General features: G+C 40.0%; 1 protein-coding gene across 3 annotated transcripts in view; it reads right to left on the reverse strand.

Annotated features, from left to right (window-relative positions):
• Positions 1-2,554: 2,554 nt before the first annotated feature.
• The window catches only part of CLYBL (citramalyl-CoA lyase), a 179,662-nt gene continuing 154,221 nt past the window's right edge, over positions 2,555-27,995 (reverse strand). For 2 of the 3 annotated variants that reach the window (XM_074930798.1, XM_074930814.1), the window contains exons 4-8: positions 27,537-27,638; positions 25,627-25,720; positions 24,078-24,245; positions 18,889-19,013; positions 2,555-3,197 (exon numbers count right to left, since the gene is read on the reverse strand). In XM_074930798.1, coding sequence (XP_074786899.1) covers positions 3,102-3,197; positions 18,889-19,013; positions 24,078-24,245; positions 25,627-25,720; positions 27,537-27,638 — 585 coding nt within the window. In that variant the 3' untranslated portion in view covers positions 2,555-3,101. The remainder of the gene's footprint in view (positions 3,198-18,888; positions 19,014-24,077; positions 24,246-25,626; positions 25,721-27,536; positions 27,639-27,995) is intronic. The other variant, XM_074930805.1, reaches the window with a different exon arrangement.

Raw genomic sequence — 27,995 nt, forward strand, 5'->3', positions numbered from 1 at the left:
CCCTTCCCCCGTTTCTGCTGCTTCGATGGTAGGTTCAGAAGCAAATGCCCTGCCAAATAATTGCTAGAATTTGAAAAAAAAAAAAAAAAAAAAAAGGAGAGAGGAAAAAAAAAAAAAAGACGGGAAAATGCGCACCAGCATTCAGGTGCTAACCTACTTATTTGAAAGTAATTTATTTTCCATTTTGCCCGTTTTCCCCCTTTAAAACAGAACGCTGAAAGAAAGAATAAGTGCTTTAACATTTCAGTGTTGTGCTCTGGTAATTACTTTTTCACTTTTCCCCTAAGTTCCAATGTGAAAACCTCACAGGGGGGTCTTTGCTGTAGCAGGGCTACAGTTCCCAATCCCAAACGCAAGATCTGCAATTACAAACCCATTCGGTGCCCTTCCCTATCATTAATATGCACAAAATCCTGCTGCTAATCTTATAATCTGTTTTGTTTCATCAATTGCTTGCCTAGCACCAGGCGGGTAAGAAAAAGAGAGAAAGAAAAAGACAGAAAGAGGAGAAGAATAAAGCCGGAAAAACACGGAAAGCTTCCTAAAGTAAACGAAAAAACAAATAAATAGGATTTTATTTCTTATAGAGCGAAGATCGTTAAGACTGTTAAAAGGAAACAGAATTTTCCGCTGGCGGGGGGATGGAGGGGTGTGTGTCGGGGAAATTTAAGGAGAAATGTCAATAAAGCCCACATTTGATTTGCATATTCGATGTCTCCGCGTGCGGGTCACAAAATGAAGTTACTTAAGCAGTCAGCCGCGGAAGCAAAGGGTTGCGCGTAAACACCTCGAATAAGCTTATTAATATTTCTTGGGTTTAATGAGGGAGCGGAGGTGGCGGGCGCGGGCGGGGTTCGGGTGCGCCTCCGCCGCCCCCCGCGCTGCCCTCCGCGGCCGCGCAGCTCCCGCGGGCTTGTCATGCATTGTCATTAAGACTTCAATAAAACAATGAAGACGTTATTTTTTGAAATCTTCTTCCCCCCCTCTCCTCTCCCCTCCCTTCCCCCGGCGCGGTATTAAGGGAATAAAACAATCTACGCCACACGGGTCCTATTGAGATTAATGAAAAAATTATGCAAAAAAGCAAAAAAACCGTACCAAACCCTATATCTCATAAATCTCATTTTCCGTTCCCTGCGCCAGGCCTCGCCTCCGTCTTGCCTTGCACCTGATGATTTATTAACGTAATCTGCGGGGATAACTACACATGTGCCCAGCTCCGGCTTGTCCCAGCTCATCTTCTAAGTAATTGTTTCTCATTAGTTCTGATAATGTTTTAATAGTGTTACCCATAATTTAGTCAGCCAAGAATTAATAACGGAGGGTGCCCTGAAACGCACGGGGCGGGGGGGGGGGGGGGGTGGTGGCTGCGAGGCGCTATATAAACAGGTAGTCTTTAATTAATCAGATTAGCCCGGAGGTCCCCGCGCTGTAAGGGATGCCCCGGCGCAGCGCCCTCGGACGGGACCCGGGGGGAGGGAGGGAGGGAAGGGGGGGACGGCCGGCGCCGCCGCGCATCCCCAAAGTCCGCGGAGGGACGGCGGGGGGGTTCCGCCGCCGCCCCCCGGCCGGGCCCGGCAGCGCTATGTGGGTGGGGGGTGCCGCCCGCTCCCCGTCCCGCTCCTCCGGCGCCCCCCGGGCCGAGCCCCGTGTGTCCCCGCCGTTCCCGGGGGGGCCGCGGCGAGGCGCTCCCGCCGCCCCCGCCCTCCCTTTCCTCGCTGCTTCCACGCAGGTTGGTCGGTGGCTTTTGGTTGTTTGTTTTTGTTTTGTTTTGTTCCCCCCCCCTCCCCCCCTTCCTCTTCCCTTAATTAAACCAAAAAATAACCCAAAATGTTTTAAATCGCTGCTCGGAGACGAGGGGAAACATACTAAGGGAGCAGATGGGAGGAATAAGGCACTGTGACTCCATACGTAAAATGGCCATGGAGGCGGTGAAAAATGAAACTAAAAAACAACTGTTTTCTATTTACAAATTTAAATAAACAGAACAGCCTTCCCCGCGGTGTTTGTCTAAGTGCAGCAGCGTTGCTGCTGTGTAGGTCATGAAAAGGTTGGTGCATAGTTTAAAACTTCCCATTCTGTTAATTTCTTAAAGAACAGTCGTTCATAGTCTGAGCACAAAAGCTCATGATTTAATGAGGAACAGAAACAAAATCTCTGATTGTTGGTGTTTCAAACTTCATTGGAGTCCTCTGGCAACCACAAGTTGATCCTCTGCAGCTTCAATACCCTTTAGCCCTCCATATAAGAGTACATGCTGAATAGAGGACAATGCTTGGTTGTTATGTTTATTTACCCTTACTACAAGCTGGGTTAACCTCTTCAAAACAGCTTTACTAAGCCCGTTAACCACACGGCCCACATGACCTGTAGCCGTATCCCTAATGTGATGTAAATCTGACTCGAGACCATATGCACAAGTTCTGCTGCATTGTGCCTCCGAAAACTACAAGTTTATTGCCGTCCAACCCTTCCTGGGCTGGACGCTTCCAGGAGGAAACGCTCTCAATAGCGACTGCTTAAAAAAAGAGAAGAAAGTCAAGAGTCCTGCATTGTCGAAGCAATATTTTTAATGGCTGTTGCGCATTTACAGAAGGCGGGGTGGATGGGACATGCGAAGCCCACGCAGGATAATGATTTTCATCGCGATGATTTCAACTGGTGCGTAATTATTCGAGGCTTTGCCTTTTCGGACAGCAGTTCTGCACTGGAGCGGGAAGAAGCGTAGATACAAATGGAAGCGACTGACCTGGTTTTCCTCTGCTCTATTAACAGAGTTCACAGGTTCCAATTTGCCTTTCTCCTTCAGTGAAGTCACAATCCCACGTTCGTAGTAATTACCATGATGTCACACAGTCGGTCATGTTACTTCATTGCAGGCTGAGTAGTACATGGGCTGTGCAGGAGCGAGCAGTGGTTTGAGTTGGGAATAGTTTTAGTAATTAGCAATTCTGGCAAGCGAACTATGACAGATCTGCAAAATGGAAATGAATTTCTGCTTAAGCTTGACGTCTTTAATTTTTTTTTTTTTTCCCCCAAGTATTATAGTCATCTTTTAAAACAGCTACTGGGGCCCCATGGCGAGAGCTTCATTTACCAGCTCATTTTTTCTTGATGGCTGTGGCAAGCGTAACAATGTTCTGTGCCTGCTTCAGTAATGGCATGTCGATCATGCTCCCGTGGAAAGTAAATGCTCCCTGGAAAAGAGAGAATATAAACTTCCTGAGAGGACCTCTGGAAATGGTAGTTGGCTTGTTTTTTCTTTAACAACACATCCATTTGCCAAGAAACATCAGCTCCCCCAGGAATCCTGAATGAGTTTTAGGAGACAAACTAACCGAGACGGGGCAAATGTGTTTAAAGAAATGAGGTGGGCACCGAGCACTCCAAAGAGGAGGCAAAAAGAGAGAGAAAAGAGAGGCCCAGTGTGCAGCTTGCCTGTCTCAGCTTCTCTAGCTGGCAAACATCGAGGGCCAAGAGCAGCCAGGCTGTGCGTGCCAGGTGGGGGGGGGCTGGCGGACACTGCTCCTCGGGGACAGCTCTGCTCCCCACAGCCAGCATCCCCCTCCAGCGCCAGGGCTGTGACACAGGGCCGGTGCGAAACTGTCTGTGGATGGAGGGCAAAGCCAGAAGTGTTATCTTTGTCAGAAAACAGCAATAGGAGTTTGGGGGGATGGAGGGAAGTTTTCCTGACTTGGGGGTATGTTGAGGTTGTGTTGCTGCACCTCTCCATCAGATATTTGGTGCTAAAGATAGACTGGGTTTCTGCTTAGAGCCAGGGGCTGGGATGAAAGCTGAAAAAACAAGTGGCTGGCACAATAATATTGCCCAAATCTGCTCTGGAGCCAAGGTAAAGCCCACCCGAGCACTGCATATAGGGCATTTCCCCAAGCAAATGCAGAACAAACCAGTGTGACTCAGCAGTGGCCACCTGAGAGCCACATTTCAGAAGTCACTTTGTATTTCTAGGGATTCTGTGTTGGTACCATGGTGACAGGTTTAAAATTATTAACTATGAATGGTAGTTAAATCTTAAACAGAAGACGCAGGTTTTAAATAGGGCCAAACCAGACTTGTTCCTTTGGATGCTTTAATTCACACATGTGTTGCTGAGGTAGGATTTTGAACATAAAACACTGTGCATCAAGACATGCCAAAGTTCCATAGACAAAAAAAAAAAAAAATCTTATTTGTAATTCTGACTGTACTTTGACACATTCTTGGAAAAAACCCCCAAATACAAAGACGCAATCCCTTCCCTGAAGAATTCAGCATTGAAGGCCTGGCCCCAGCGTTGCATAGGGTGTCTCTGTGAAGCACTGTGAGCCCTTTTAATGTCCTGCTGCAATCGATACGGGATCACAGGCTGGCCCTAGGTTTGCCAGTGAGCGAGGCCAGCCAAGAGCACGGTAAGAATGATAGCTGCATGTGTGTCTGTGCACGCATAGTGAGGGAAATGCAGAGGAGAACAAGCCATTTATTGTTTTCTGGTTTTCATTTAAGGCTTGATAATCATTAAATAAAGGACTTTAGTAAGTAAAGTGAAAATATAACCCATTTATAAAAATGTTTAGGAAATGTGTTGCTCCAGTGTCATATCTAGCTTGACTGAAGCAGTATTAAATACTAAACCACATTCTAGAACAGTTAAGATGAAAATCCACCTTAAACAGTATCTAATACAAATCAATACTGCTGCATGTAAGAACAGGCTGTATTAAATCAATTAAAAAACTAATAGTTAAAACTTATTTTATTCAAAGCAGGATTTCCTCCTATAGCTTGCAGTATTTTAGGTGGGTTTGGAGAATAATGTGACTGACAGATACTCAAGGGTAGACGCTTCAAATTGAATTTTGTGTTTACAGAACAACCAGCCAACCCTACATTACCCCAACAACAACATTAATATTAATACTATTATTAATAATAATACTACACCACTTTTACTCTTAGCTACATCTCAGCTATTTTTCACTTACACTTTTAAACCTGTACAGAAAATACAGCCTCAAGCTATTCCATTTATTAACTGTTGTGAAAATAAATTGGGAACTAAGTAAACATTTTATGACATAGGACTTCTTCAGAATAATCCAGGTCTACGCAGTGATCTCAAACTGCAAGATACATTTTTTTTACTGTAAGAAAAACGTGTTTTAATTGTTCCTATTTTTCTATAGGCATTCACTCAAATAATAGCTATTGCTTAAAAGAGAAATTTGCATGTGCGAAGACAGTGATAAGTAGAGATATGTTAAGGTCTGGAGTCACCCTTCCTGGTTCTGTGAAATGGCTGACTTAGGAGCACAGTTATTCTAAGTACCTGTGATAGTTTGCAGAAAGAGATGGGCACCTAGGAATGGCAATTCTGATCTCTGGTGGTCCAAATCATGATCGGGATGGTCTTATCCCTTCAACTGACTGTATACGGGATGCTCTGAATTCAGGTACCTCTGCAGGTGCCTAAGTTGGAACATGATGAATCTGGGTCAGGCCATCTTTTTTAGAAAGCAGGAGTTAATTAAACAGCATGCCTGTGTCCTCTCTTCATTAAATAACATGTTTAGAAAGGAAACCAGGATAATGGTATGTATAGACACATGAACATCGAAACACTTGAGATCTGCTATACATTCTCTTCTTGTCAGCATGCAGCTGTAGTTTGGGTTGCTAGGAATTTGAATTCTTGAAGGAAAAAAATGAGTTTTTTTTCTAACAGCAAAGAGTAACATGAGGAAGTTGGCTTCTCTGCCTCTTCACTCTGAGGCTTATTTTCTCCCTGCTAATTTGCAGTGTTGAGCTAAAGTCCAGAAAAAGAAACCGATTTTAATGCCATTGAATATACTCTATTCACTGCCTCTCTTTCCACCCACAAGTTTCAACAGATAGGAAATACCAGTAATTACAGCTTTGTCCCCATGCTCTCTTTTCCAATTCTGCTAGATGAAATTTGCCTTTAGCATGCTTTTGATTTTCTCTCACATGCATATAAAGAAAACAGGACTTTCTATAAACACCATTTGCTTTGATAGCATTAATCTGGGGATTAATTTAGTCATAGATCTAAATTTTCTTTTTGGCTAATTTTCTCAATAATCTCAGGTTTCCAGCCTGTACTTAGACTTCCAGTAGTTCAGCTGTGGGACCAAGGGTCTTTTCTTAAGGGAGCTTGCAGTGGGAATGGGAACAACGGCGGGTGCATGGTGCAAGGCTGGGGTTTGCATCCATCATGTTCGATGGCTGTGGTTCTTGTTCGCCACGTGGCTGTATACATCAGTCAGTGGGAGTCTTTTCTGAAACCTGTAAAAGGACCCTGCCATCAGGTGAGTCAAACACGTCAGACCTGCCCTGGAAAGAGACAGGCCCTCCAGGTAAAGGCTGAGGAGCTGTGAGAAGGAGCAGCTGGGAGGCAGAGCTGCAGCTGGTGGGTACAGCCTTCAGGTGACAATGCACAGGTGCAAGCAACTCAGGTGGGATGGGACGTGGGGTTCAGAGGATGACTGCGGAACTCGCTGGACAGCCGGCTGGAAGTGCAGCCCTTTAGAGGTGGCTCTGTGGGCCAAAGGCACTGCTTCCATTTTAAGCGATGCAGCACATGTTTCGCTGTCCTTATCTACTGCCATCCTTCCTGCAGTAACACAGTGAATGCGTTAAGGGAGAAGCCCTGTGAGAAATAGGGTGACTTTGGCACTGACTAGCCTGTAGGCTCTGGGAGTTGTAAGAGCTCTTTGGCTGGCCTACGCTGTACAGCTGAGAAGGCAGCACAACACAGCAGAGGGGTTTGGGGTTTGTCGGTTTGTCTTTGCACAACCTTTGGCTTCCCTCAGCCTGATCGCTGTATGCTTCTGTCAGGGCAGACTGTCAGGGAGAAATCAAGGAAGAAAGTGAACAGTGTTTCTCATTTGGGTCATCATGCAGACTAGCTAAGAGTCCTTCCCAGCTGACTGACAAGTGAGGAAAGACCCAAAGGTGTTTCCTTCTGGATAGCTCTGCTCTCACAGAGCATCAAGCTCTTCTTCTCTCTGCCTGGTTATTACAGCTGCCCACAGAGCCCACCATGTCATCATTTCCCCATCTCCATCTCTTGTATCAGACCACCTTCTCCAGGCTGAACCATGCAGGACCAGTGCTGTGCAGTTTGCTGCATCCCCCAGGAACCATGTAGTATTTGAATGCAATAAATTCACAATGACATTTAATGCCTTGTTAAAAGAGTAGTAACATTTTAAAAAATGTAACAGCTATTTATGCAAGATGCAGGCCATGCTGAGTAAGGTCTTAACAGCTCTACTTTGAATTTCAATATGTCCTAAAGTGCTTTGAGAATGGAACAGAGAAGGCTTTTGGCAAATACAGAAAACAGCTGGAAGGGAATTTAAATTACAGAAAGTTGCTAGGGTTTTTTTGGTGTGTTTTTTTTTTGTTTGTTTGTTTTTTGTTTTGTTTTTGTTTTGGTTAGGGTTTGGTGTTTTTTTGTTTGTTTGTTTTTTCCAGAAGGGAACAGCGAAAAATTATAGTCTTGGAAAAAAGAGAATTGAGCATGATCAGCCCCAAGTGATAGAAAGATCCAGCCTACAGACAAGAGTAGTGATAAGGCAGAATTGACAGAGAACATTCATTTTCACAGGTCGGGAGCTGAAGATACAGACTCATGAAAAAGGGGAGCAAATCAAGTTGTGCAGCAGGAATAATTAATGCAATAAATTTCCAGGTGGCTGTGGAGAGACCGAAGAGATGTAGAACCAAACTTTGTAACACATCAGTTTGGCAGAGCTTATGCTTTTACCTTATGAACCTCCTTTTGGATAAAGGAAGCCACTATCAAAACCAACTCAGATCTAGCCATGTTCAACATGTCATTGAGGGCTCTTCTTTGACAACTTAGAAGACAGCTCTGACCATGTGTTGTCATGAATCTTGGACATGGCTCTTGTCATATCTGTATGTCATCCTTAAAGATTTCCTTTACCTATAAGAAGTGACATGTTGCAGAAAGAGTCTCAGCGTTGGTCTGTTATTTACCACGGCCAAAAGATGAACATGTTAATGTGGTGTTTACTGGAACATGAAGGTCTCCTCTTTTTCTGTGTGTGCAGAATCCAGGAAAATTTGTTCTGTGAAACTTTTGGGAGTAGCTAAGAGCTTGGTAAATTTATACAACTATCTCATAAACAGAGTATATGTGTGTATATATATATATATATATATATATTTTTTTTTTTTATGGCAAGAAGCATTTTACCTTTCCAGAAGTTAAACTGATGGGATTGATTCAGAGTCCATCATTTCTGTGTCATCTGGGGATCAGTACGTTCTGGTGGGACCGGGAAAAGGAAGGAAATGATACAACCAAGTCTCTTGCTTGAGTTTATAATGGGTGATAGAATTTTGTTGACTTTGACTACAACAAGCGATGGACAGGATCACAAGTGAGGTACCCTTCATGTTTTTCCAGAAGATCGGGGAAAGTAAAGTTTCACACTTTTTCATCTGTCCTGAAATCTTTTTATATAATATACAATATTTTGTGGGGGTTTACTCCCACCATCTTTTGTTTCCTTATGTACCAATGGGTTAAGGAGAGAAACAAGCTGGCTAAAACGATCATATGATACAAAACATTTAAGGCACCTTGCAGTTGTGTGGCACAGTTCTCTCTGAGCTGTGGATTAAAGTACATGAGTTAATTAAAGTAAAATAATAATTGTTCTGGGACATGTGGGACAGCAATCAGATGAGCTAGTCCCCTTTGGTTGACAAGATGGAAGAATTAGATATACTCCTGCCTCTGGGAATGCTTGTGGCTTTTTCCTCAGCATTTGTTCTGCCTGTGGTTATCTATCCACATCCACATATCTCTATCCACATCCATCCCAATGACTGCAATGAACTCACTAAGAGGGTTACTGAAGACCCTCAGTTCTTAGGTCACTGGAATCTATTAATCACCTGCACTGGTACAGAATGTGAGGATTGCATTTCTTAAGGCATAGCAAGTATATAAATTTCAAAGTACCAAAACCGTCCTGTTAAGTTCCAAAAAGCCTACTGGCTTCCTGTTTGGTGACAGATGGGACTCTACACACAAGCACTGGTTGTGAGAAGTCTGCGCTCTGTTCTGGGAACCACTATTGTTGTTATTAATTACCTTGATCACTGGCAAGCCTTTGCAAATAAACTTTTGGTTTGATGCCCTGTTCTACCAGATTTCATCATACAAGTAGACAGCAACTTTAGCTCCCATGTGACAGTGGCCAGGACTTTCTTAAAGGTATTTTTAAAGATTATGTTAAGCCTGTGGCTTGTCTATGGTAGAAAGAAAAAAATAAATTGTCATGCATCAGGTGAAAGAATATAGTAAATGGTGCTATATTCATTTGTTCTGTGTGTTAATGTATGGGCTGTCCTGGGCCACTATGTAGAGACAGCCAACTTCTTCAAAAGCAGTTTACTTTGGGAATCTGGTCAGGTGATGTGGATGGAAAGCTTGGAGGTGCTAGGGAATCCTGGTGAGTAGGTAAGGCTTTGGCATGGGGGAGACTGTGGGTACCTGGGTCAGTGGAAGAAAAGGGAAAGCAAGCCAAGGTCATGTTCCATGAAACTGCAATATGGACAAGAAAGCACCTGCTGCTGAATTTTGAGTTAAGTATAGGTCTAAGAAAGGGGTTATCTAATGCTTATGGAATTACAAAAAAAAAATCACTGCCACTGGCTAGATGACTGTTGCTCAGAAGACAAGTGAACTCATGAGTGAGGAGAGGTCCTTTGATGTCACTCTGCTGTCACAGGGTTAGAAATACTGTCCTGCTGATGAAGATTTGGTTTTCTTCAATTACTTTTCTCAACAGTTGAGCCTGCTATACTTTCCTTTGCAGACCATATCCCTGCAATGAGTGCGTGGCAGTTAGGTTATCAACTTGTCCTACTTGTCTGCCTTCAGAGGAGATGTGCATCTAGGACCTAGGGGAAATAGCCATAGGGGGAACCAGTGAGCCAACCACCCTTCTCTTCTCTATCCCCTTCATCATTAGATGTCATGAATCAAACAGAGCTCCTACACTGCTCTGATATTATGGGCCAGAGGCTGTGTGTGAATACAGCCATTTTCTAAATAAATAATTATGTAAGTCCCCTTCCAACCCCTGTGACCTGTATCAGCACTCATGGGCAGATGCCAGGCTAAATGGAAACAAGCAGAACAGGTGATGCCAGCTGGCCAGTGCAAACCTTGCATATCTCCCACAAGGGAAAATGGAGAACCCCTATAGACAAGCATCCTCAAGTCTATAGATGCAAGAAATCCTTCATCCACAGTTATCTGAGCAACACTAATTCTTTACATGGTAATCCAGTGGCTTGCCCACTTCTGAAACCCACAGTCTAATTATCACAGAATCATAGAATACCAGGTTGGAAGGGACCTCAAAGATCATCTGGTCCTATGACTTTCTGGAGAACACATAAACCCGCTAAAATCTGTTTGGGTCTGAGAACATTAATCTCACACAATATTAACTGTTATAAGAAAATACGAGCATTGTGTTCTGAAAGAAGGGCAAATTTGTTCTTCTGAGGAGGGAAGGAAGCAGGTGGATGGCAAAGGGTCCCCCTAAAAAGCATGGCATTCAGAAAGATAATTCCCCTGTGATTAGATGAAAACACACATTGTTTGAGTGAGGCCCTGCAGAAGAAATCTGGAAATCTTTGCTCTGGGGCTTAAAAAGAATGCTTGGATTTGCTTACAGGTAATGAACAAAAGAGAACAGAGTCCTGGTCACAGCAAATGGAATTGGGTCTGTACCTGGGGTAGGAGTGATTATCCTGACTACAAAGGAATGACTTTTCCTTGAAACAGAAGGTTGAAACCATATTTTGGGGAAGTCAAGAACAGGAAATAAGCAAACAGATGTGATGGTACTGAATGCAGGCTTAATTTTTTTTTATTTGCAAGTTATATCCCAAAGAGCCATCATAAGGAGCTGGGTCACGATTCCACCTTTTAGTGATGAACTTCCAAACATTAGTGAGCTGCTAGGAGGTGTTCAATGATATCTGGGTCAACTGAACATGTTTTTCAGGCTATAACAAGATAATGCTTCACTCTCCTCTCTGCTCAGGCCTGTCCTGTTTCCAGATCAGGTTGACACACAACTATGGCCTTCTTTTAGCATCTTTGCAGTAGGTAGGAAATGCCCAAATAACTAGTGTAGTCACCTATGACAAACTGAAAACTTCATACAAAGCAAGCTACATGAACAGAGCTTTTTGGGTTATATATTTTCGTATGCGCTCCTTTGAATCCTTTGACATTTGCCACTTTTCTGTAGCAACATTATGGGAGGAAAAGGCACTTATACACACAGTCTTTGGGGAAAATAAATGACCCCTGAAGAAGTTTATCAAAAATGTCTTTTTGGCATGAGGAGATGCTCAGTGGATCTCTATGATCTGTTGAAGGAAGTGATGAATTCTGCAAAGTATCAACACCAGCAAGTTTCTGTAGCCATTTTGTTGATATGAAGAACATTTTGTTGATATGAAGAAAACATTAAATATCACTACCTTTTGTTTCTTTTCACCAGTGTAATCTTCCATCAAAACAGAACCAGTTAGTTAGTTCAGAGAATAAATCGGTTTGTAATGCCAGAAGCAGGCCTGTTTGTATGACATAGGCTTCTACTTCTAGAAGCAGATGGAAGGACACAAAAGGTTGAGAAAGAAAGAGCAACAACCACATGAAATAGAGATTAATTTTTACCTCAAATAACTCCCTAGCAGCAGTATCAGAACTCTGACAGAAAAAGCCCTTCTAAAGCTCAACAGGCAGGAAGGACTTTGTGATCCCCCAAGTTCACAGTTGGGCAGGAAAGATGAAGAACAAGGACCTACAAGGTCTTTCACTTCTCCACCTGACATTATTGTTCCCAGCACATGGAAAAGGGTCTTGCCCTGCTGTGTGAGCCAGACAAGCTGTTTTTCCCTCTTACAGACCCCCAAGCTGCCTGAAGCACTGGGGACAGCCATTTAGACTGGGATGGGCCCAGGGATCCTGCTTCATCCAGCTCCAGAAACTCCTTCAGGCCACCAAAGTCTCTACCTCTCACTGAGCAAACAATCTGTTTAAGATCCCTCAATGAAAGGCAGACATGAGGGTTTTTTATGCTGTCCTTACATTTTCTTTAGCTTTCTTCTCATTGTGGTTGTTGCCTTCCTGTGTGCTCCTCTGGAGCAAGAAAGAATAAAATTAAAGAAACAGAAGAGTCCTAGAAATCAGGAATACTCTCCACTGGTTTCCATCCTCTCTCTTATAAAGTACTGGGAATGGGAGAATACTAGAGAGCACACTTGCTGCTGCCAAGAAAATCTTTATTTTATAGCACAAAAGCAGCTTCCTGGACAAACATCCTATCCAACCATGCATTTTTTGCCCTAGTGAGCATCATGGTTATTATACGGAAAAATGAAAAGTAACTGATATTAAGATTTCAGTATCCTCAGATGCCCTTCATTAAGTAATTTAGAATTAACTTGAGGTTTATAGTCATGGAAGCTATTAAGGTTCAATTAAGTTAATATTAGGTTAAATATACACTAGAAAATTTAATCTAGAAGTAAACCACTACAGGACACACAAAAGGCATTTGATGCCAAAGGGGAAGGTAGCTGTAAAATATAACAGAGGTGAGAAAAGTAATAACAATGAAGCTTGTTCTGTCAATGAGAATGGAATCGATGGTATTTTTGTATTTTCTATTTTTTTCTATTTTCAGATTCATTCTCTGAACAGCCATTTTTTACTGTGATTCTCTATTTCAGCTGACAGAGTTTTTGCAGAGAGCTTCTCCAGGTCCCTGAAAAAGCCAGCTAGCACAGAAAGGAGTGAAGAGGCAGCAAGACTGCTGCTACTTAAATTAACTGAAAAAATATTTTGGCTGTACAGGATTTTGAATTCCCTCAGTAAACCTTAAAAAGAGCCATCTGGTCAGAACATTACATCTCTGGTTAGATCCTGCTTTGGAAATTGAAACGAGGCTCGTGAGCACTTCTTAATGCTTTTTAAAGAGGTATTTGGAAGCTGGGTAGTTGCCTCAGTGTGTAGCTTGGTGCAGGGCAGGCTTTGGCATGATAGTGGGCAGGTGTCTGCAGTGATGGGTGTCTCCCCACTCCATTCCCACAAAAAAGCATCATCTGCACTGGGAGCATGCTGGCATGGCACGGCTCTTCCAAAAGAAAGGGCACTCACCCTGTCTCACCAAGACCCCGCACACACCTCGTTGATCTGACAAGGACAGTGGGGTCATGCCTTGCTGAGGAGGAACCCTGAGGGGTGCCATCCCATGCCCTCTGCAGGGCCCGCATGTCCCAGGACAGCAGCTGCCTCCTCCAGGAGACACCTCCGGGTGGAAAGGCTATGGAGGGGCACAGCATCCGTCCTTCTGCTCCTGGCTTGTGGAGAAACTTCTCCCTGTGGGAAATGTCAAAGCACCATCCGAGTCCCTCTCCCCTCATGTTTTGGACACAAGTCTTTAATGAGTGGAGGAAACAGATTAAGAGCCGCTGAATGCCTGCTGGGGAGTGGTGGGGGGAGTGAAGTTGGCAAGAAAATGTTTTGTATGAGTTTCTGCCCTGCTTAGGAGCTTTTGCAGCCCCGCGTAGTAAAATCTGTCTCCTTCTCTCCCCACCTGGCATAACTCCCTCAGGACTGATTGCGCCAGTGTAGGAACCAGTATAGCACAAGCAATTAGCTAATACAGCCCCTTCTGCTCTATTGTAAAGGTTCAAAATTTGTCCCCAGATGGATCTTTCTAAGAGAAAAGCCTTCAACTGTGACACAAAACACATATCTAAAATCTTTTCCAAATAAAAAAATTGTATAGAGAAACTTTAAGTACTAATATTAGCTCTCTTGATCTTTATTCATCAATTTTCACATTAAAATTTCACTTGGCCACTTTTTGAAAAGATAAACAACATAAGAGTGGCCCACGCTTAAATCCCACCAGTGCTCCCCATCTTTGCATAGAGATGCACCTGAGCCTATACTTCTTAAGGACGAAGCTCATAAAAGATGGCAATTTATCACAAATCCCTGAATCCCCCACTCTGCAGTGTGAGGAATATACACTGCCTAATGAACATAAACAGCATCAAATGCCCTGCGTCCTCGGAGCGAGGGCTGATGGAGCTGCAGCCCAGCATGCACAGAGGTAGCCTGTGCCGCCAGCGTTGCCCTGGGATGGGATCCAGCTTAGCTGGTGACACCTCAAAGCCCTGCGTGCAGTCTGTTGCTCCAGCACTCCCAGCTCCATGTAAAGCTCAGTGATATAATGCCCTGTAAAGTGTAATAAAATCCCTGTGGGTTGATGGGGTCCTGCACCACCCCATGCCAGAGGGATGCTCCAGCATATCCCTCCTAGGAGGCAGCCCAGAGGAGCCTGCCACCCCCAGGGCATGGTCCTGCTCTCCCAGCATCCATGAACTGGATTGGGACAGGATGGATCCCTCATGGCTGGGGCTGTGCACAGAGAGCCCTCCCGGGGGCCATGGTATTGCTGGAAGAGGGAGGGCAATGGGGAAAGACCTCCCCGGGTGGCGATGGGAGCTGGATCCGGCCCAAGCACGAAGGCGCATCGTCTCTAAGATACAGTGGCTTGGGGTAGCTTTTCCTAAACAAAGAGCATTATAAGGGAGCCACTGCTGGAAATTTCCATTCCTTTGTTGAGTAGATGCTGTGTAAATAAATGCATTCCTAAGATTTTTCATAATCCTGGAAAGGTCCATAAAAGAAACTGTATAGTTTGTCAAATCGCTGGAGTTCATATATTTATATTATTCCTCAGCTGCTGGGAACATGATATACAATGGCACAGAATATAATGCAAGAAACATATGCTAAAGGTCTTCTTAGAAGTGCTCTGTGCATTCGTATGTGGCATGTACAGATTTTTCTTCTATTTTACCCCATGAGATCTAAAATATTCAACCTGTAATACAGCTTGGTTTTGCGAATTACTTACCTTAACTCTAAATAATCCTTACCTGACAGGTGACTTTGGTGACAGCATTTAGCTATTCCCTGGTTTTATGTGCAGGTGCTTTGAAAGCATTTCTAAATTAGTACATGAGATAACGGTGTAAGCAACCACTTAATTTACTCTTCTGCTTTTCTTTCTGAATGAATTTTATTCAAAACCCAGACAATTCAGGAAGATCCTGTTACGATAATGATACTGTGCATGATGTATTTACAAGTTGAATGGCTCAAAAATGCATTTGCAATGTCTTACTTTCTTGTCATATATAAACACTAACTACATATAGAAGAGATTATATTCCTGTATCCAGTGTACTGGTAATGTAAATGCAGGAGTTACATAGTAAAGATTATTGTACCTTCATTGATAGAAGCTGTATCTTTCTCTCCAAATAAGCTAGTAACTTCTCCCCCTAACTCAACCCCTTGGACTTAGTTTAATCTGGATCTATAAAATCACTTCCCTGTTTAATGCAGTACAAATACTTCACAAATTTAGAACAGAAACTGTTCTAAAGAAATCTAAAGAAACTTTAGACTACCAGAACAATGTTTATTACCCTTTTAAAAAATTTTTGAACACACTCTGACATTTATTTATATTTAGACTTTCCCAACAGCTACACCTGCTTTCTTTAGGATGAATTTTTAAATTTTGAAAATTATATACCCTGGTAATGCAATTCTACTGGAAAAATATTGAAATGATACATAAATAATTTTTTCTTTTTAAGTATTTTTCATTTTTAGATCTCAAGGTTCTAGACAAGAGAGCACTTAATAAATAGTTGTATAAAATACAAAATGTACTTTTTCAACATTTCTCTCCTAATTGTCCAAAATACAACATTATCATTTATTTCTTAGATATGCTATTTTTCAGTCAGATTAGAAATGAAAAAAAACCCCAACCCCACAACCAAAACAACTTAGAAGCCAAACCAAAACAACCCCTCAAACAGGACTAACTCTGTAAGGTAAGCCCAAATACTTTTGTCTAGCTGGTTAGTTCTCTAATTTCTTTCTATTTGGACACTGCCAGAGCATCTCCCATTCTGCAGTGCTCATCCGAGATCCTAATTTTTCCTGACCTCGGTACTCGCATTTGGGGGCTACTATGTCAAAGCATTTCAGCCTCCAGGATGAAGTACCCTGGTTCAGTCTTCTCTCAAAGAAAGATTATTACGACAATTGTAGCTCTCAAATTGGAATAGATTATAGAAGCTTATTACTGTATTTTAATATAAAATATTGTTGACTAAGGGCAACAAACTTTAAACCCAGTTAATAACAAACTGTGATCGCAGAGACTGCAGACCAGTAACTTATCTACCAAACAAACAGCTGCACAAATCCCTCACATTTATTTTTTCCAGGCTTTCAACTTTGATTAATAACATAGCAAAACCACGCAAGTCTCAGCCATATTAACCACAGCTATATTTTTAGTCTTACTGACATGAACACTTTAATATAATAAAAGGAAAAGGAAAACAGAAGAGGTGTTTCATTAGGACATGAGGATTACTAAAACCACTGTGTGGAGTATTTGTCAGGAGGTGGTAGCGGAAGAGTTATTACTTACATTTTAGCGTGTTGCTAGGACGCAGAGCAAGAGGATCCCTCAGTGAGATATGTTTGCTTTGGAAAAAAATTAAGTAATCAGACCATCCAAGCTCTTCTTACTGACACATTTATAATACCAAACCGCAAACTTGGTTAAGAAGTTTGCAGCACTACATGGAAAACTATTTTTCCAATTTTGTTACGAAGCCTGGCAATACAACAGTGTTACAAGATCCAGAAGCTCACATATTAACCTGTCAGTCCCTTTTTATTGATAAATGGCTACATGCAAAAATATATGAAGCATGCAACTTGGTTGGTTAAAAAATACCCCAAACCTTCAGCAAATCTGTTCTTGCAGCTGATTATAGAAGCTTACAACCTATTTAAAAAGGACTTCTTAAAAAAAATATTCCCCAAAACCCAAACAAAAAAAACCCCACAGTGACTGATATAATCAAGAAACTGGCATTATGTCAGTAAAATAACAGCTTCAAAACAAATCCAAAGACCAGTGCTTGCCTAATACAGAATTCTTAAATATTAAACATGTTTGGCCTCATTATTTTGTAATAGTAGGACTACAGTTAAATTTAGTCCAGTCTCCTCATCGATTGTTCATATGACAGGGGTGTTCCTTAGATTTCTGACACTAAATTCAGCTGAATGAATAGTAACATCATAAACATAAACAATATTTGGCTGAGTATGTCATTTGACTTTTTTCTTTCTGCATGTACCTGCCTACACATTTGCACCAGCAGTATGTTTATAACGATGTCTTTTGTAAGAGAGCCAAGCTTTGTAAATCAGAATAATGGGCAAAACCAGTCATACATTTTCTGTTTCTAAATTGTTTGCATGAAGACAGCTACATTTCAAAACTGAGGGAACAGAAGAAAGAGATACAGGCATACAGCATCCTAATAGCGACCCTGAAATAAAAGCTCGGGACAGCACCCAAATATCGCAGTCATGGACATACTGAAAACACCCAGGTACCACAGAGGGGATGCGACAGCCTAGCAAAGAGAAGAGCAAACATCTTGTCACACTTTTACCCTGAGATGCAAGCATCATTTCTGCTTTGACCTTTTTAGCATTTCTAATGCCCAACATCTGCAGTATGAGAAACACAGGAGAACAGGGAAGGCACATACACCAATCTATTTCCACCCACCAGAAAGCAAAGAAATGTACAGAAATATGGCACTGGAGAAAGTGAGACCCTATGCACAGTCTTATATATGAACTTCACAACCGATGAGATTTGTCTCCCACTTGAATGCCACACAAGCACACGCAAACCATTCCTGCTCATCTGCGCTCTCCATTCTGACATCGGGACTTTGCTTTTTAACTAGCCTGGGCTTGGCTGCAACTAAGATAAACATATTTAGCTGCAAGTTTTTTTTTTCTTTCAAAAAGAGGCAAACTGGATTATAGCAAATAACCTTTAAGATAATTAACTGACAATGCTGCAACTAGCATAAAATCTTCCTTCAGGCGACCCCTAATTTAAGTATTACTGGCACAAAGTGGAGACAGATTGTGCATCACCACCGCAATATTTACATAGCAGAAACCCACAGAGCAGGAAACGTGAGACTCAATGATGCACTAAATTAGGAACAATCATATTCTAGTGTTAATTTGCTTTCTCCTCTATCCAAATTTCAGGTCCAGCAATCGGTACAAATGCACATAAAACATTCCCATTTTTAATGATTAAGAACCTCAATCTGCAAGCAGTTCTGCTCAAAAGTAAATTCACTCACTACTAGGGATATTTGCAGCATCAAGCCCCCAAAAGAGAAGCAGGTTTACCAACACAGAGATTTTTTCGAAAACCAATACCTCCTAATCTTTTTTTTTTTTTTTTTTTTCATAAATGATGTCTGTACAAGCAGCCTGAGGTGTCTGCCAGGCTACCTGCCTTTTGATTGCAAATATCTTCCTATGACAGTAACACTGTGATTTTGCGGCATAATGGAGAAGCGGTTTTAATTCACCAATGCTGTAGATACATGCAGGTACTCAAAAGGCTGGGTCATCAAAGAATTAAAGTTAAAAAGGGGGGAAAGAAAAAGATAGCTTGCCTATTTGTAAATGTATTGGGAAGTGACATATTTATATTAAATATACACTCTATAGTCTATCCAGACACAGATTTCAAGAGCACTACTCTCAGTTACAGCACACTTCATCAGAAAAATGCAAAGAGCCATCACCAGTCTTTCTAAATTTTAAATATTTTCACTATGGCATATTAACGAAATATTTACCTTGCCTAATCGCTGATGTTCTTCAAAAGCAGAAATCAGTTCTTGTGCCCACTTTATTTTTTCAGGGCTCGGAGAGAACTGTTCCTGGACAACAGCAATTTGGTTGGGGTGAATCACCTGCTTACCTACAAAGAAGATTAATAACACCAGAATCATGCATCGACAAACAGATGTTCAAGCAAAATGTTCCAACCACTTGAGGCTCTCATATGCCTCGCAGACTTTCTCGCTCTTTAACTAATTATTTTACTTGGTTTCTTTTATTTTTTTAAACTGGACAACAGGCAGATAGGCTTTTGCCAGATTTTTTTAAGAATAAAAATATTTTGAGTTATGCTTGCATTCAATATAATTTAAAAGAACCCATGACTCTTTCTCCTCCCTCCCCATTTCAATTCATACATCTTCTCTCAGTCATTCCAGGTGCAATTGTTTGTCCGGGGCAGTCAATAACACTTAAGTATAATGTATCTCTGAATTTAACTATATAAATAACAGCTCCAGCCATTCTTAAAAAAGTTGTGTTAAAATGCATTCAGAAAATGAGATCTGAAGAAGATGGCAAGAAATTTGTAGGACTGAAAAGCTACCAGTCACCTAAGACTCATGCCCTAAATTCTCAGTATTAGCTTAGCATCATAAAACCCTCAATGTTTAAATTCTTGTTGCAATAGTTAGCAGTTTCAGGTAGGTTGCAATATTTATTTAGTCACCGGTTTAATAAACAACTACCAGAGGTGCCCTGAAGTTTCATGAAGCACTTTTTTTTATCCTTTCTAAATATATGTTAAAAAAATAAAAATAGATGTTGCCTTTTTTTTTTTTTTACTAGAGATTTTCAAACGTGAATAGACAGCCACATAATCCATTTTAATCTGTTATTGTATTTAGCTACCTTAAAACAAATACATATCTAATTTATTTGACAGTTTTAAAAGTGTAACATTTGACATTATTAGTTCATTTCTAAGGAAATTTCACAGATCAGTGTGATTTCTGCACTTTGGTTTCATAGTGTTTTAATAAAGAGAGGCTACCGTAATTCCCAGTTTCCCGCGGAATAAATGATTCTCCTCTGTGCCAGATAACAAAACTAGTTAGGGGGATGAGCCTGATCCTGCAAACCTGCCACCAAGTGAGCAGCCTCCTCCACACAGAGGGTCCCACACCCGTGCCGTCCCACCACATGCTTCAGCCTCTCGCGGGAGCAAGATTTTTGCACGCAAGGAAAAGTTTGAAGCGTCAGGATTTAAGGGGGTTTCCTGCTCACAACGGGGTCTGCTCCCATGTTCTTAGTGACATTAAGCCAGCTGTACATTAGAAATCAGCCTGTCTCTTGGTCTAAGAAGTCTCATGCATGACTGCAGAGATACACCTATTTTAAATGAAATCACTGCTGCAAAAAAACCTGGGATTACAGACTGCAATGGGTCTGAGTGATAACCTGGAGTACAAACAAAGTCTAGGGTTGCAGCAGCACAATCTATTTAATTAAATGAGCAAAGAATTAGTAATTTTTTAGTGTTGCTACATTTCTCTGCTAAAAAGCCATAAGTAGGTCAATTTTATTTTCTTTCCTATAAAACAACTTTTAGTTTATGCTCTTATGGGCATCCAAATATCAGTTTGAAATTTCAATGTCATAACTATTTAAAAAAGAAGATTACAAATATGTAAAAGCTTAAAATTCAGTAAGAACTACATTTTTAGAAAGAAATTACATGGAAACAAATTTTCTCAACTAATGTGTTTTACGTTACGTTTAATCAAAGTTTTTTTAGTCAATTTAATCAAATGTCACCGTTAATAAGATTTTGATGTTCCTTATTTGTAATGTAACAAATTCTCTCTAGCTAAACTACTGATTTTTAAATTGAAGGGGGTAAAAATAATTCCTGCAAATTCCTAAGGAGCTTAACTTTCTGGGAAAAATGTAGAATATATTTTAAATTAAAGTCAGTCTATAATTACAACAAAAATAAAAATATGTATATCTGATTCTTTAAAGTGTAAAATATTTCTGTAAAAAGATTTGCTTTTCATAAAGTTATCTGTAACGGTAAGCTATACTTTTTATCATTAAAACACATCTGAACAATTTACAGAGAATATAAAATAGCAATCAGTTGATTTTTGTCACAGATTATGTATCCAAATAACTGTATAATAGACATAATGCCATGCAGGAATGAACCAAATATTTTAAACAGAATTGTTGTTATTGACAAGTTACTGAGAGAGTACGAAATTGGAAGACATTAAAATTTATGACCATGAAATCCTTTTTACAGTACCACTTGATATATCGTGCTTTAAATCAATACCTGTCAAGTCTTTTAGGTAACTGTATGATGGTGTCATTTTAGTCTTCTACAAAAGACTGCAAAAAGAGAGGAAACCTATAGTGTTTCGTATTTATATCTGGCTTCTCAGCGTGTAGCACAGGACTTTCTGTAATGACTAAATCAGCTGTTAAAGCTTATGGCAAGATTTACTTAATTTTTTACATAAACAGTCCTAAAAATGATGTCCATTTATATAGGCAACATAATGACTTTAAGTCCACGGGTTCTGGTACTGTAAAACATCTTGCTGGGTGTGTATGCGTGAGTGTGCGCATATACCCCCCCCAACATATACATATATATAATATATATATAAATATACATATAAAAGATGTATTGATTTGGCTCAATTACATTTGAAATATTTGATTTTATGTAAACACACTCACTGAAGAAAAACAGGCTGCTTTTACGATAACTGGAAAAGAAAACTTGGCTACAATAAGCAATGAGGGGCACAACAGTAATTAAAAAGCTGGTAAATTCTTCATTATATTATTTTGCTTGTTTAATCTTGAGTGAACATATTACATTAAGGCCAATTCCACTGGTCGGAATCTGAATATGGGAAATTCTAAGGACACACGACTTTGCTGAATATTTTGGATTTGCATTAGTTTTTGAGGGTGGTGAATTTGGCCCTACGCATACAAATAAGTGTGTGTTCTCCAGATAAGAGAGAAATTTGGAAGCCTCAGCTTAATTTGGTCCTGTTGATATCAATGTTTTTGATTCTTTGTGAAAAAGTAGTAGGAAGGTATCTTAAATATTTAAAAATAACAAGAATTGTGTGTTTTGAACTTGGTATTAAGGAAGATTTCAGTATTTTACTCTCATGTTATCAGGGGACTGTCAGTGGCAAATATGATCTGCAGCCTTCTGCTTTATACAAGGTCATGGATTAAGCCAAAACCCATTTGTAATTTTCTATGATGAATATTAAATTGGAAAAGTTAAAATGTTTCATTTATATAGTTTTGGAATTAAATGTTTTTGCTTTCAGTTTTGAAATAACATTTTATTTTAATCAGAATAAGCAATAAAGATTAAAAAAATATTAGATAAACTGAAAGCAAAAGAAACAGAACAAGTGAAACATTTCGATCCACCTCAAATATGTGGGTTTGGGGTTTTTTTAACCAAAAATATGAAAAATGGTGTTTCGTTTTGACCTAAACAGATTTAAAAAATTTTTTCTTTTTGGCCACCAAATCAGTATTTACCTGTCTCTAATTATGGCTGGGCTGGTTGTCAGGCTGTTTGCTGGATTTTGGAAATGTGTTGATGATAGTTGCAGAAAGACAGGAGGCAAAGAGCAGGAGCTGTGAGTTCACCTTAATGAAGTCTGTACCTTTCACAGATCTTTACTCCTTGTATGGAAAGGCAGGACACCTCTATGGCCGAGTTAGGAATTCACTTTATGCCCTAAATTGCCACATGTGACCTTTTCATTTGTCTCCTGTCTGGACCCTATCCTGGTGTCAGACAACTTCCACTGTAAATTCAGTAGAGCCCAAACCACCATCAACATTGTTTATGCTGAGCATTTCCAAATTTCCTAAATTGGCAGCCTGAGTTAAGTATTTAAATACACGTTTAGTGTATTTAGAGTGCTCTCAAAGGTGCTAGACATCTGCAACTCCATCTTCTGTCAACAGGAGGTTCAGATGCTTAAGGTTTTTTGAAAATCAAGCCTTTCCTTAAGCTTAGGAAATATCGGTCAAGATTAGTTAGCCATCAGCAGGTGCTACCATTCTGAAGCTCTATTATTTTCCCAACTTCAATTGCAGACGAATGAAGGGTGGAAGCCCACATAATGTAGCTGTGAGGAGCTAACGGTTTTGCCTCTGAAAGAAGATCTGGTTTTGCAAATGTTGAAGCTCAACAGACAGTAAGGCAGAGTTTGTGCTCTCGATTAGCATCGATTGATATTCTTTCACTGGCATGTTGAGATCACTTAAAAGAACGCTTGCTTTTTTACTTGGTGCTTTAAGATGTCACATACCACTAACTGTAAAAATATAATTTGCTAGATGGTATCATCAGGACTTATGCCTTTAGTAACAAAACCCCACTATTTCTGTGCGTGTGTCCTGAATGATGGTCAGAGACAACTAATGTAAAGTGTTTGTCCTATATGTTAGAATTCTCTAATGTATGTGTCAAATGGCCGATTTCTATTGCAAAACCCCAATCTTTGGTGGCTGCACTGTCCCACCAGGGTGTCCGAGGGATCTGGTACACCAATCACAGGGTAACAGGCTGCATTACAGTACTCTGGGGCAAGGAGCCTGCTGCTCTTGCTGTCAGCCAATACCCGTAGGTGTCACCAGCACTTACTGGGAGGGGAGCCAGGAGATGAAAAACAAATCAAAGAAAATAATAAGAAATTAACTTTCCCCTAACAATTAGCATAAGAGATTTGCTTCTCAACTCCTTCACCTAAAAAGCATTTTTTAACAACTGCCATTTACAAAAAATAGGAGAAAGGGAACCACATATTTTAAGAAACAATTGGAGAGTGGTCACTGCGGAGTACAGTATCGCCTTTCCCATGCTCTGTGATGGGAGGAATCACTGCACAGCCTCTACCCCAACTTCTCTTCAAAAACAGTCACACGCTTCATGGGATGTGGTTTTAAAAAGCAGCCTGTGACTTCTCAGGCAAAATTTCCAGCCCCAATTTTAAAGGTGCTAATAAACAGAAGAGCTTGGTATTATTGATTTTTTCAATAAATTACCTGAAATAAAAACCAGGATATTTGTCTAAGTGACAGTAAATGTGCAATATATTTAAACTGAAGAAGCTATGCCTTATTTTGAGACATTGTCAGAAAGCCATACCGGTGAAACCCATTGAGGCACCTTCACTTGATTGCCTGCGGAGCCCATCTTCATCTCGGAAATCGATGTAAACAAGGTCTATTGCTTGAAGACCAAATGCCTTTGCTGTGACTATTATTTTTTGCCTGGCATATAGAATATCATGAGTTTCCTTACTGCTTGTTGCACCTATGAAAACAATGAAAACAAAGAAAAGCTGACAAGACTGTTTTAAACCTTTCTATTTTAAAGATTTCCTATGTTAAAAAAAGGAAAGTTTGAGATTTCATTTAACCAATTTAGAAAAGAGAAGAGGGGTGCAAGGCTTCATCGTCAAAATTATACTCTTCCGAGAAAAAAAAAAAAAAAAGATGCTTCAGCTAAAGAAAAAATGTATTCTCTTTAAACACTATCTTAGAAAATTCAGATTTTGATTTAGTCCAAATTAGAAGTAGGAAGCCTGAAGTCAGTGGAAGCTTTGGCTGGTAAGGACTGCTGACTTGGAACTAACATGAAGTAATTATTTGATTATATTATTTCCTGTATGTACAATGAGAAGCATTACAGCAAGAGAAGCTTTACACAAATTGATATACTGGGTACAACTAAATGGTTAAAAAATTCACACTGAGAATAGAATTCCACTTTCCCTGGTTCTGATTCTTGTCACAACTGATGTCCTAAACTGAATATTTAAGCTTTAGTATTTGGATGAAAAACTGATGGTAGTCGACTTCTGAGAAGTAAAAGCATTCATGAGACTGCATGTGCTCACAGCGCAACAGCTAAGCAATGTGCTCATGTTAAGACTGGTGTGAAAAAAAAAAATTTAAAAATTTTCCCTTTCCTTAGGGTCACTATTTAGACACAGATTTTCTAAAGAATCTTTTAGTAAAGCAATGCTCATTTTTACATTAATGTCCTTATTTTTAATTTAAATGTTGACAGCTCTGCACTTTTATCTTCAAACTGAATCAGATTAATAAGAAGCTAAGCAGCCTCTCATAAAAGAAATTGTGAAATACTCTTTATTTTTGAGGAAGGCTAATAGTGCTTTCACATGAATACGTGGCTGTATCGACATAGGACATTAAACGTAAATTTCTGAAAGCAAAATGTAGCAAGAGAGTATTTGTTCATGATGTCAAAAGACTGATAATTGTCTGTAAAACAGTAATAAAGCAGACACTAGAATTTTAGGACTTTAAATGCAGTTCTTAGAAGCATGTTTCTTACAGATATCATATTTTAAAATAATTTCAGTGACTCAACAGGTTTTGGGTTTTGTGTTTTTTTTTCATTAATTTTTGGTATTGCATGCCAAGAAGCACAAGAAAGTGTCAGTGCCCTGTAACACTCAGGGACCATGTTTTAATTTGCCAGTGAGACATTCTGCACTGAAAAAAATTAAGGAGAAAAGTGAAAATGTAAATTGCAGCATTGTCATTACACAGAAGCGTTGCCATTACTTTAAGTATTGCTGCTGCAAAAGCAATGGCCAAAAATCACATCGGGCTTCTCCATACAAATGCCATATGTTAACATTTATAGTAAACACACAGGTAACAACCTATGCTGGCGCGGAAATCTTCTCCTCCAAAGACAACTGCGTCCAAATGAAAGCCAACCTGGGATCCTGTTCTCAGTGCTTCTTCACAGACAGCCTTCAAATGAGAACAGAGTATTAATTTCTACAGAAATACAGGATGCAGAAAAACTACAGAGGATATTACAGCGACTCAGTGTTCCCAAAATCCTTCAGCTAAAATTTCTCCTATTAAGCAAAGCTATTGTAGGTGTTCGACTATGCACAGTGCTTTAAAATGACTCAGCAAAAGAGAAAACATTATCTTTCCCTAAGCACCTCTATGCCTAGACTGTGTAAATACAGGACATCGTAGCAGATTCCCTACCTTCTGCTTGACATACGGCACTGGGTATTACTGTGATCACTACTCCAGATATTTATGTAACAATATGAAAAAAAACATGTCAAATACTGCTTAAAAGCAAACCAAAAGTATTAAATTTGATTAGTTTGACATGTAATATATCTTAATGAGAAACAGAAATAAAGATCAGAATCTCTTGTATTAAAATTATGAATGGTTTAAAAAGGTTGTAGATTCCTTACAGAATGTAAGCATTCCTTATAGGATTGCCAATTTAAAGTTCTCTGCTATATATAACTAAAAATTAGCTCAGGAAGATAAAAATGCAACAAGTGCTGCAGAAAAGTATTAAAATAAAAGCAAGAAAAATTTCGCTGCTGTAGCTATTCTGTGAATAAGTGCATTTCCCAAATATTGCTATTTTACATCAATGTTTGGATAATATTAATATTTTTTAAGGCTAAGGTATGTGGAGAGAGACAGATGTAATTACCAGCTCTACTAATGGGTGGTGTTCTATGGCAGCTGGTGGGACAAGAAATTATTCTTTAACAGAGTGTTTTAAAAGGCAACTCTCCTGCCAACATCAGACACTGAAGTATTAAAAATTCCACTATGAAATACTGCAGGTGAAGAAAAACCTCAGCTGGTTTAAAATAGGATTTAATTCTGTGTATGCACACAGGACAGGAGTGTGTCTATTTGGTTCCTGCTTTATTATGTTCCTAGATATGTTAGCGTGTGTTGTAGGATAAATGGCTGTATCCAACAAGCAGGCTGCCTGTGAGGCCTGCCAGTACTTCTGGAGGCACTTCTGATGTGTGTGTCCTCAGCTGGTCTGAAACTTTTCCCTTAGAGCTTGGGAGGGGAACACTGAATTCCTGGTGCGTGCATGAGATCTTCCATTTCATTGCCACGCTGCCTTGCCTTTCCGAAAAACCTAGGCTTGATAGTAAAGGTTGGGGAGTAATTTATATTAAAATGCGCTTTAAAAATAAGATTTGATCTAAAATTACCCTGAAAAATGAGCACATTCTTCAGATATTTCCTATTTTCAAAGTTAATTATACTTCTAATCTTAGCATTAAACACCCCATCTCTCACACACACAAAAATGATAACATGAAATTTGATTGTAATGTTATCAGTAGAAACCATTATAAAGATGCCAGTTTAGCAATAGTGAAATGATGATTAATTATTTTTTCTAATTAAATGTTATACAAAAGTTGAGTTTACGACAGCTACTAAATAGCCAAGTGTATTGCAACACTGTAAGTATTCCAAATCTTTGGAGAAGTCTGTTTCTACTCCAACTGTGTTAAAAATGGTAAGAGTAACGCAGAGGGGTTTTGTTATTTGGCATGGACTATTTGGAACTGTTCTGTCACCAAAATATTTTGAATTTATGAAGGCCTTTACAATACAAACATGAGAGTTCAACCTACAAATGTTTTAGGGGACTGAACAATATGTTTAGTAATTTTTAACCTCTCTTTCTTGATGAAATTAGGGGGAGACTGGGGAATATTCTGCTTATCCTAGTTTGCTGAGATGGCAAAATATGAACACTTCAAGACCTGCTTACCTTAAAATTGAGCAAGCCCACTGCAGTTTCCACAAAGGGGATAAAATTCATTGGTTCTACAAGGGTTCGGCCTTTTAGGTGATGTAAGAATTTGTCTGAAAACTAAAACTAGACAGTATGAGCTATCAGTGAAAAAAAAAAAAAAAAAAAAAAAAAAAGAACAATCTGCATGTATATATAACACGTTAAATTTTCACCTGGTTGTAACAACACCCCTCCCCACCTCAAAACCTTATAAGTAAAAAAATTAAACCAGCTTTTAACAAGGCCTGAGATTCGAAACAGCAGCATTCCCATACATTTCTAAGTTTGGAGACTAGTTTGCAAAAAAAAAGCCCAGGCTTAGCACCTCTCACCCTGGCTTAGTGAAATGCAAATCCGTGGGCCCTGGAAAACAATGAAGTGCTGCTGTACCTGAGGTCCGGTTTTGTTTCAGGTCCAGCACTGCCATCACTGGAA

Source organism: Athene noctua, chromosome 1, assembly GCF_965140245.1.
Source record: "Athene noctua chromosome 1, bAthNoc1.hap1.1, whole genome shotgun sequence".
Classification (NCBI taxonomy): Eukaryota; Metazoa; Chordata; class Aves; order Strigiformes; family Strigidae; genus Athene; species Athene noctua.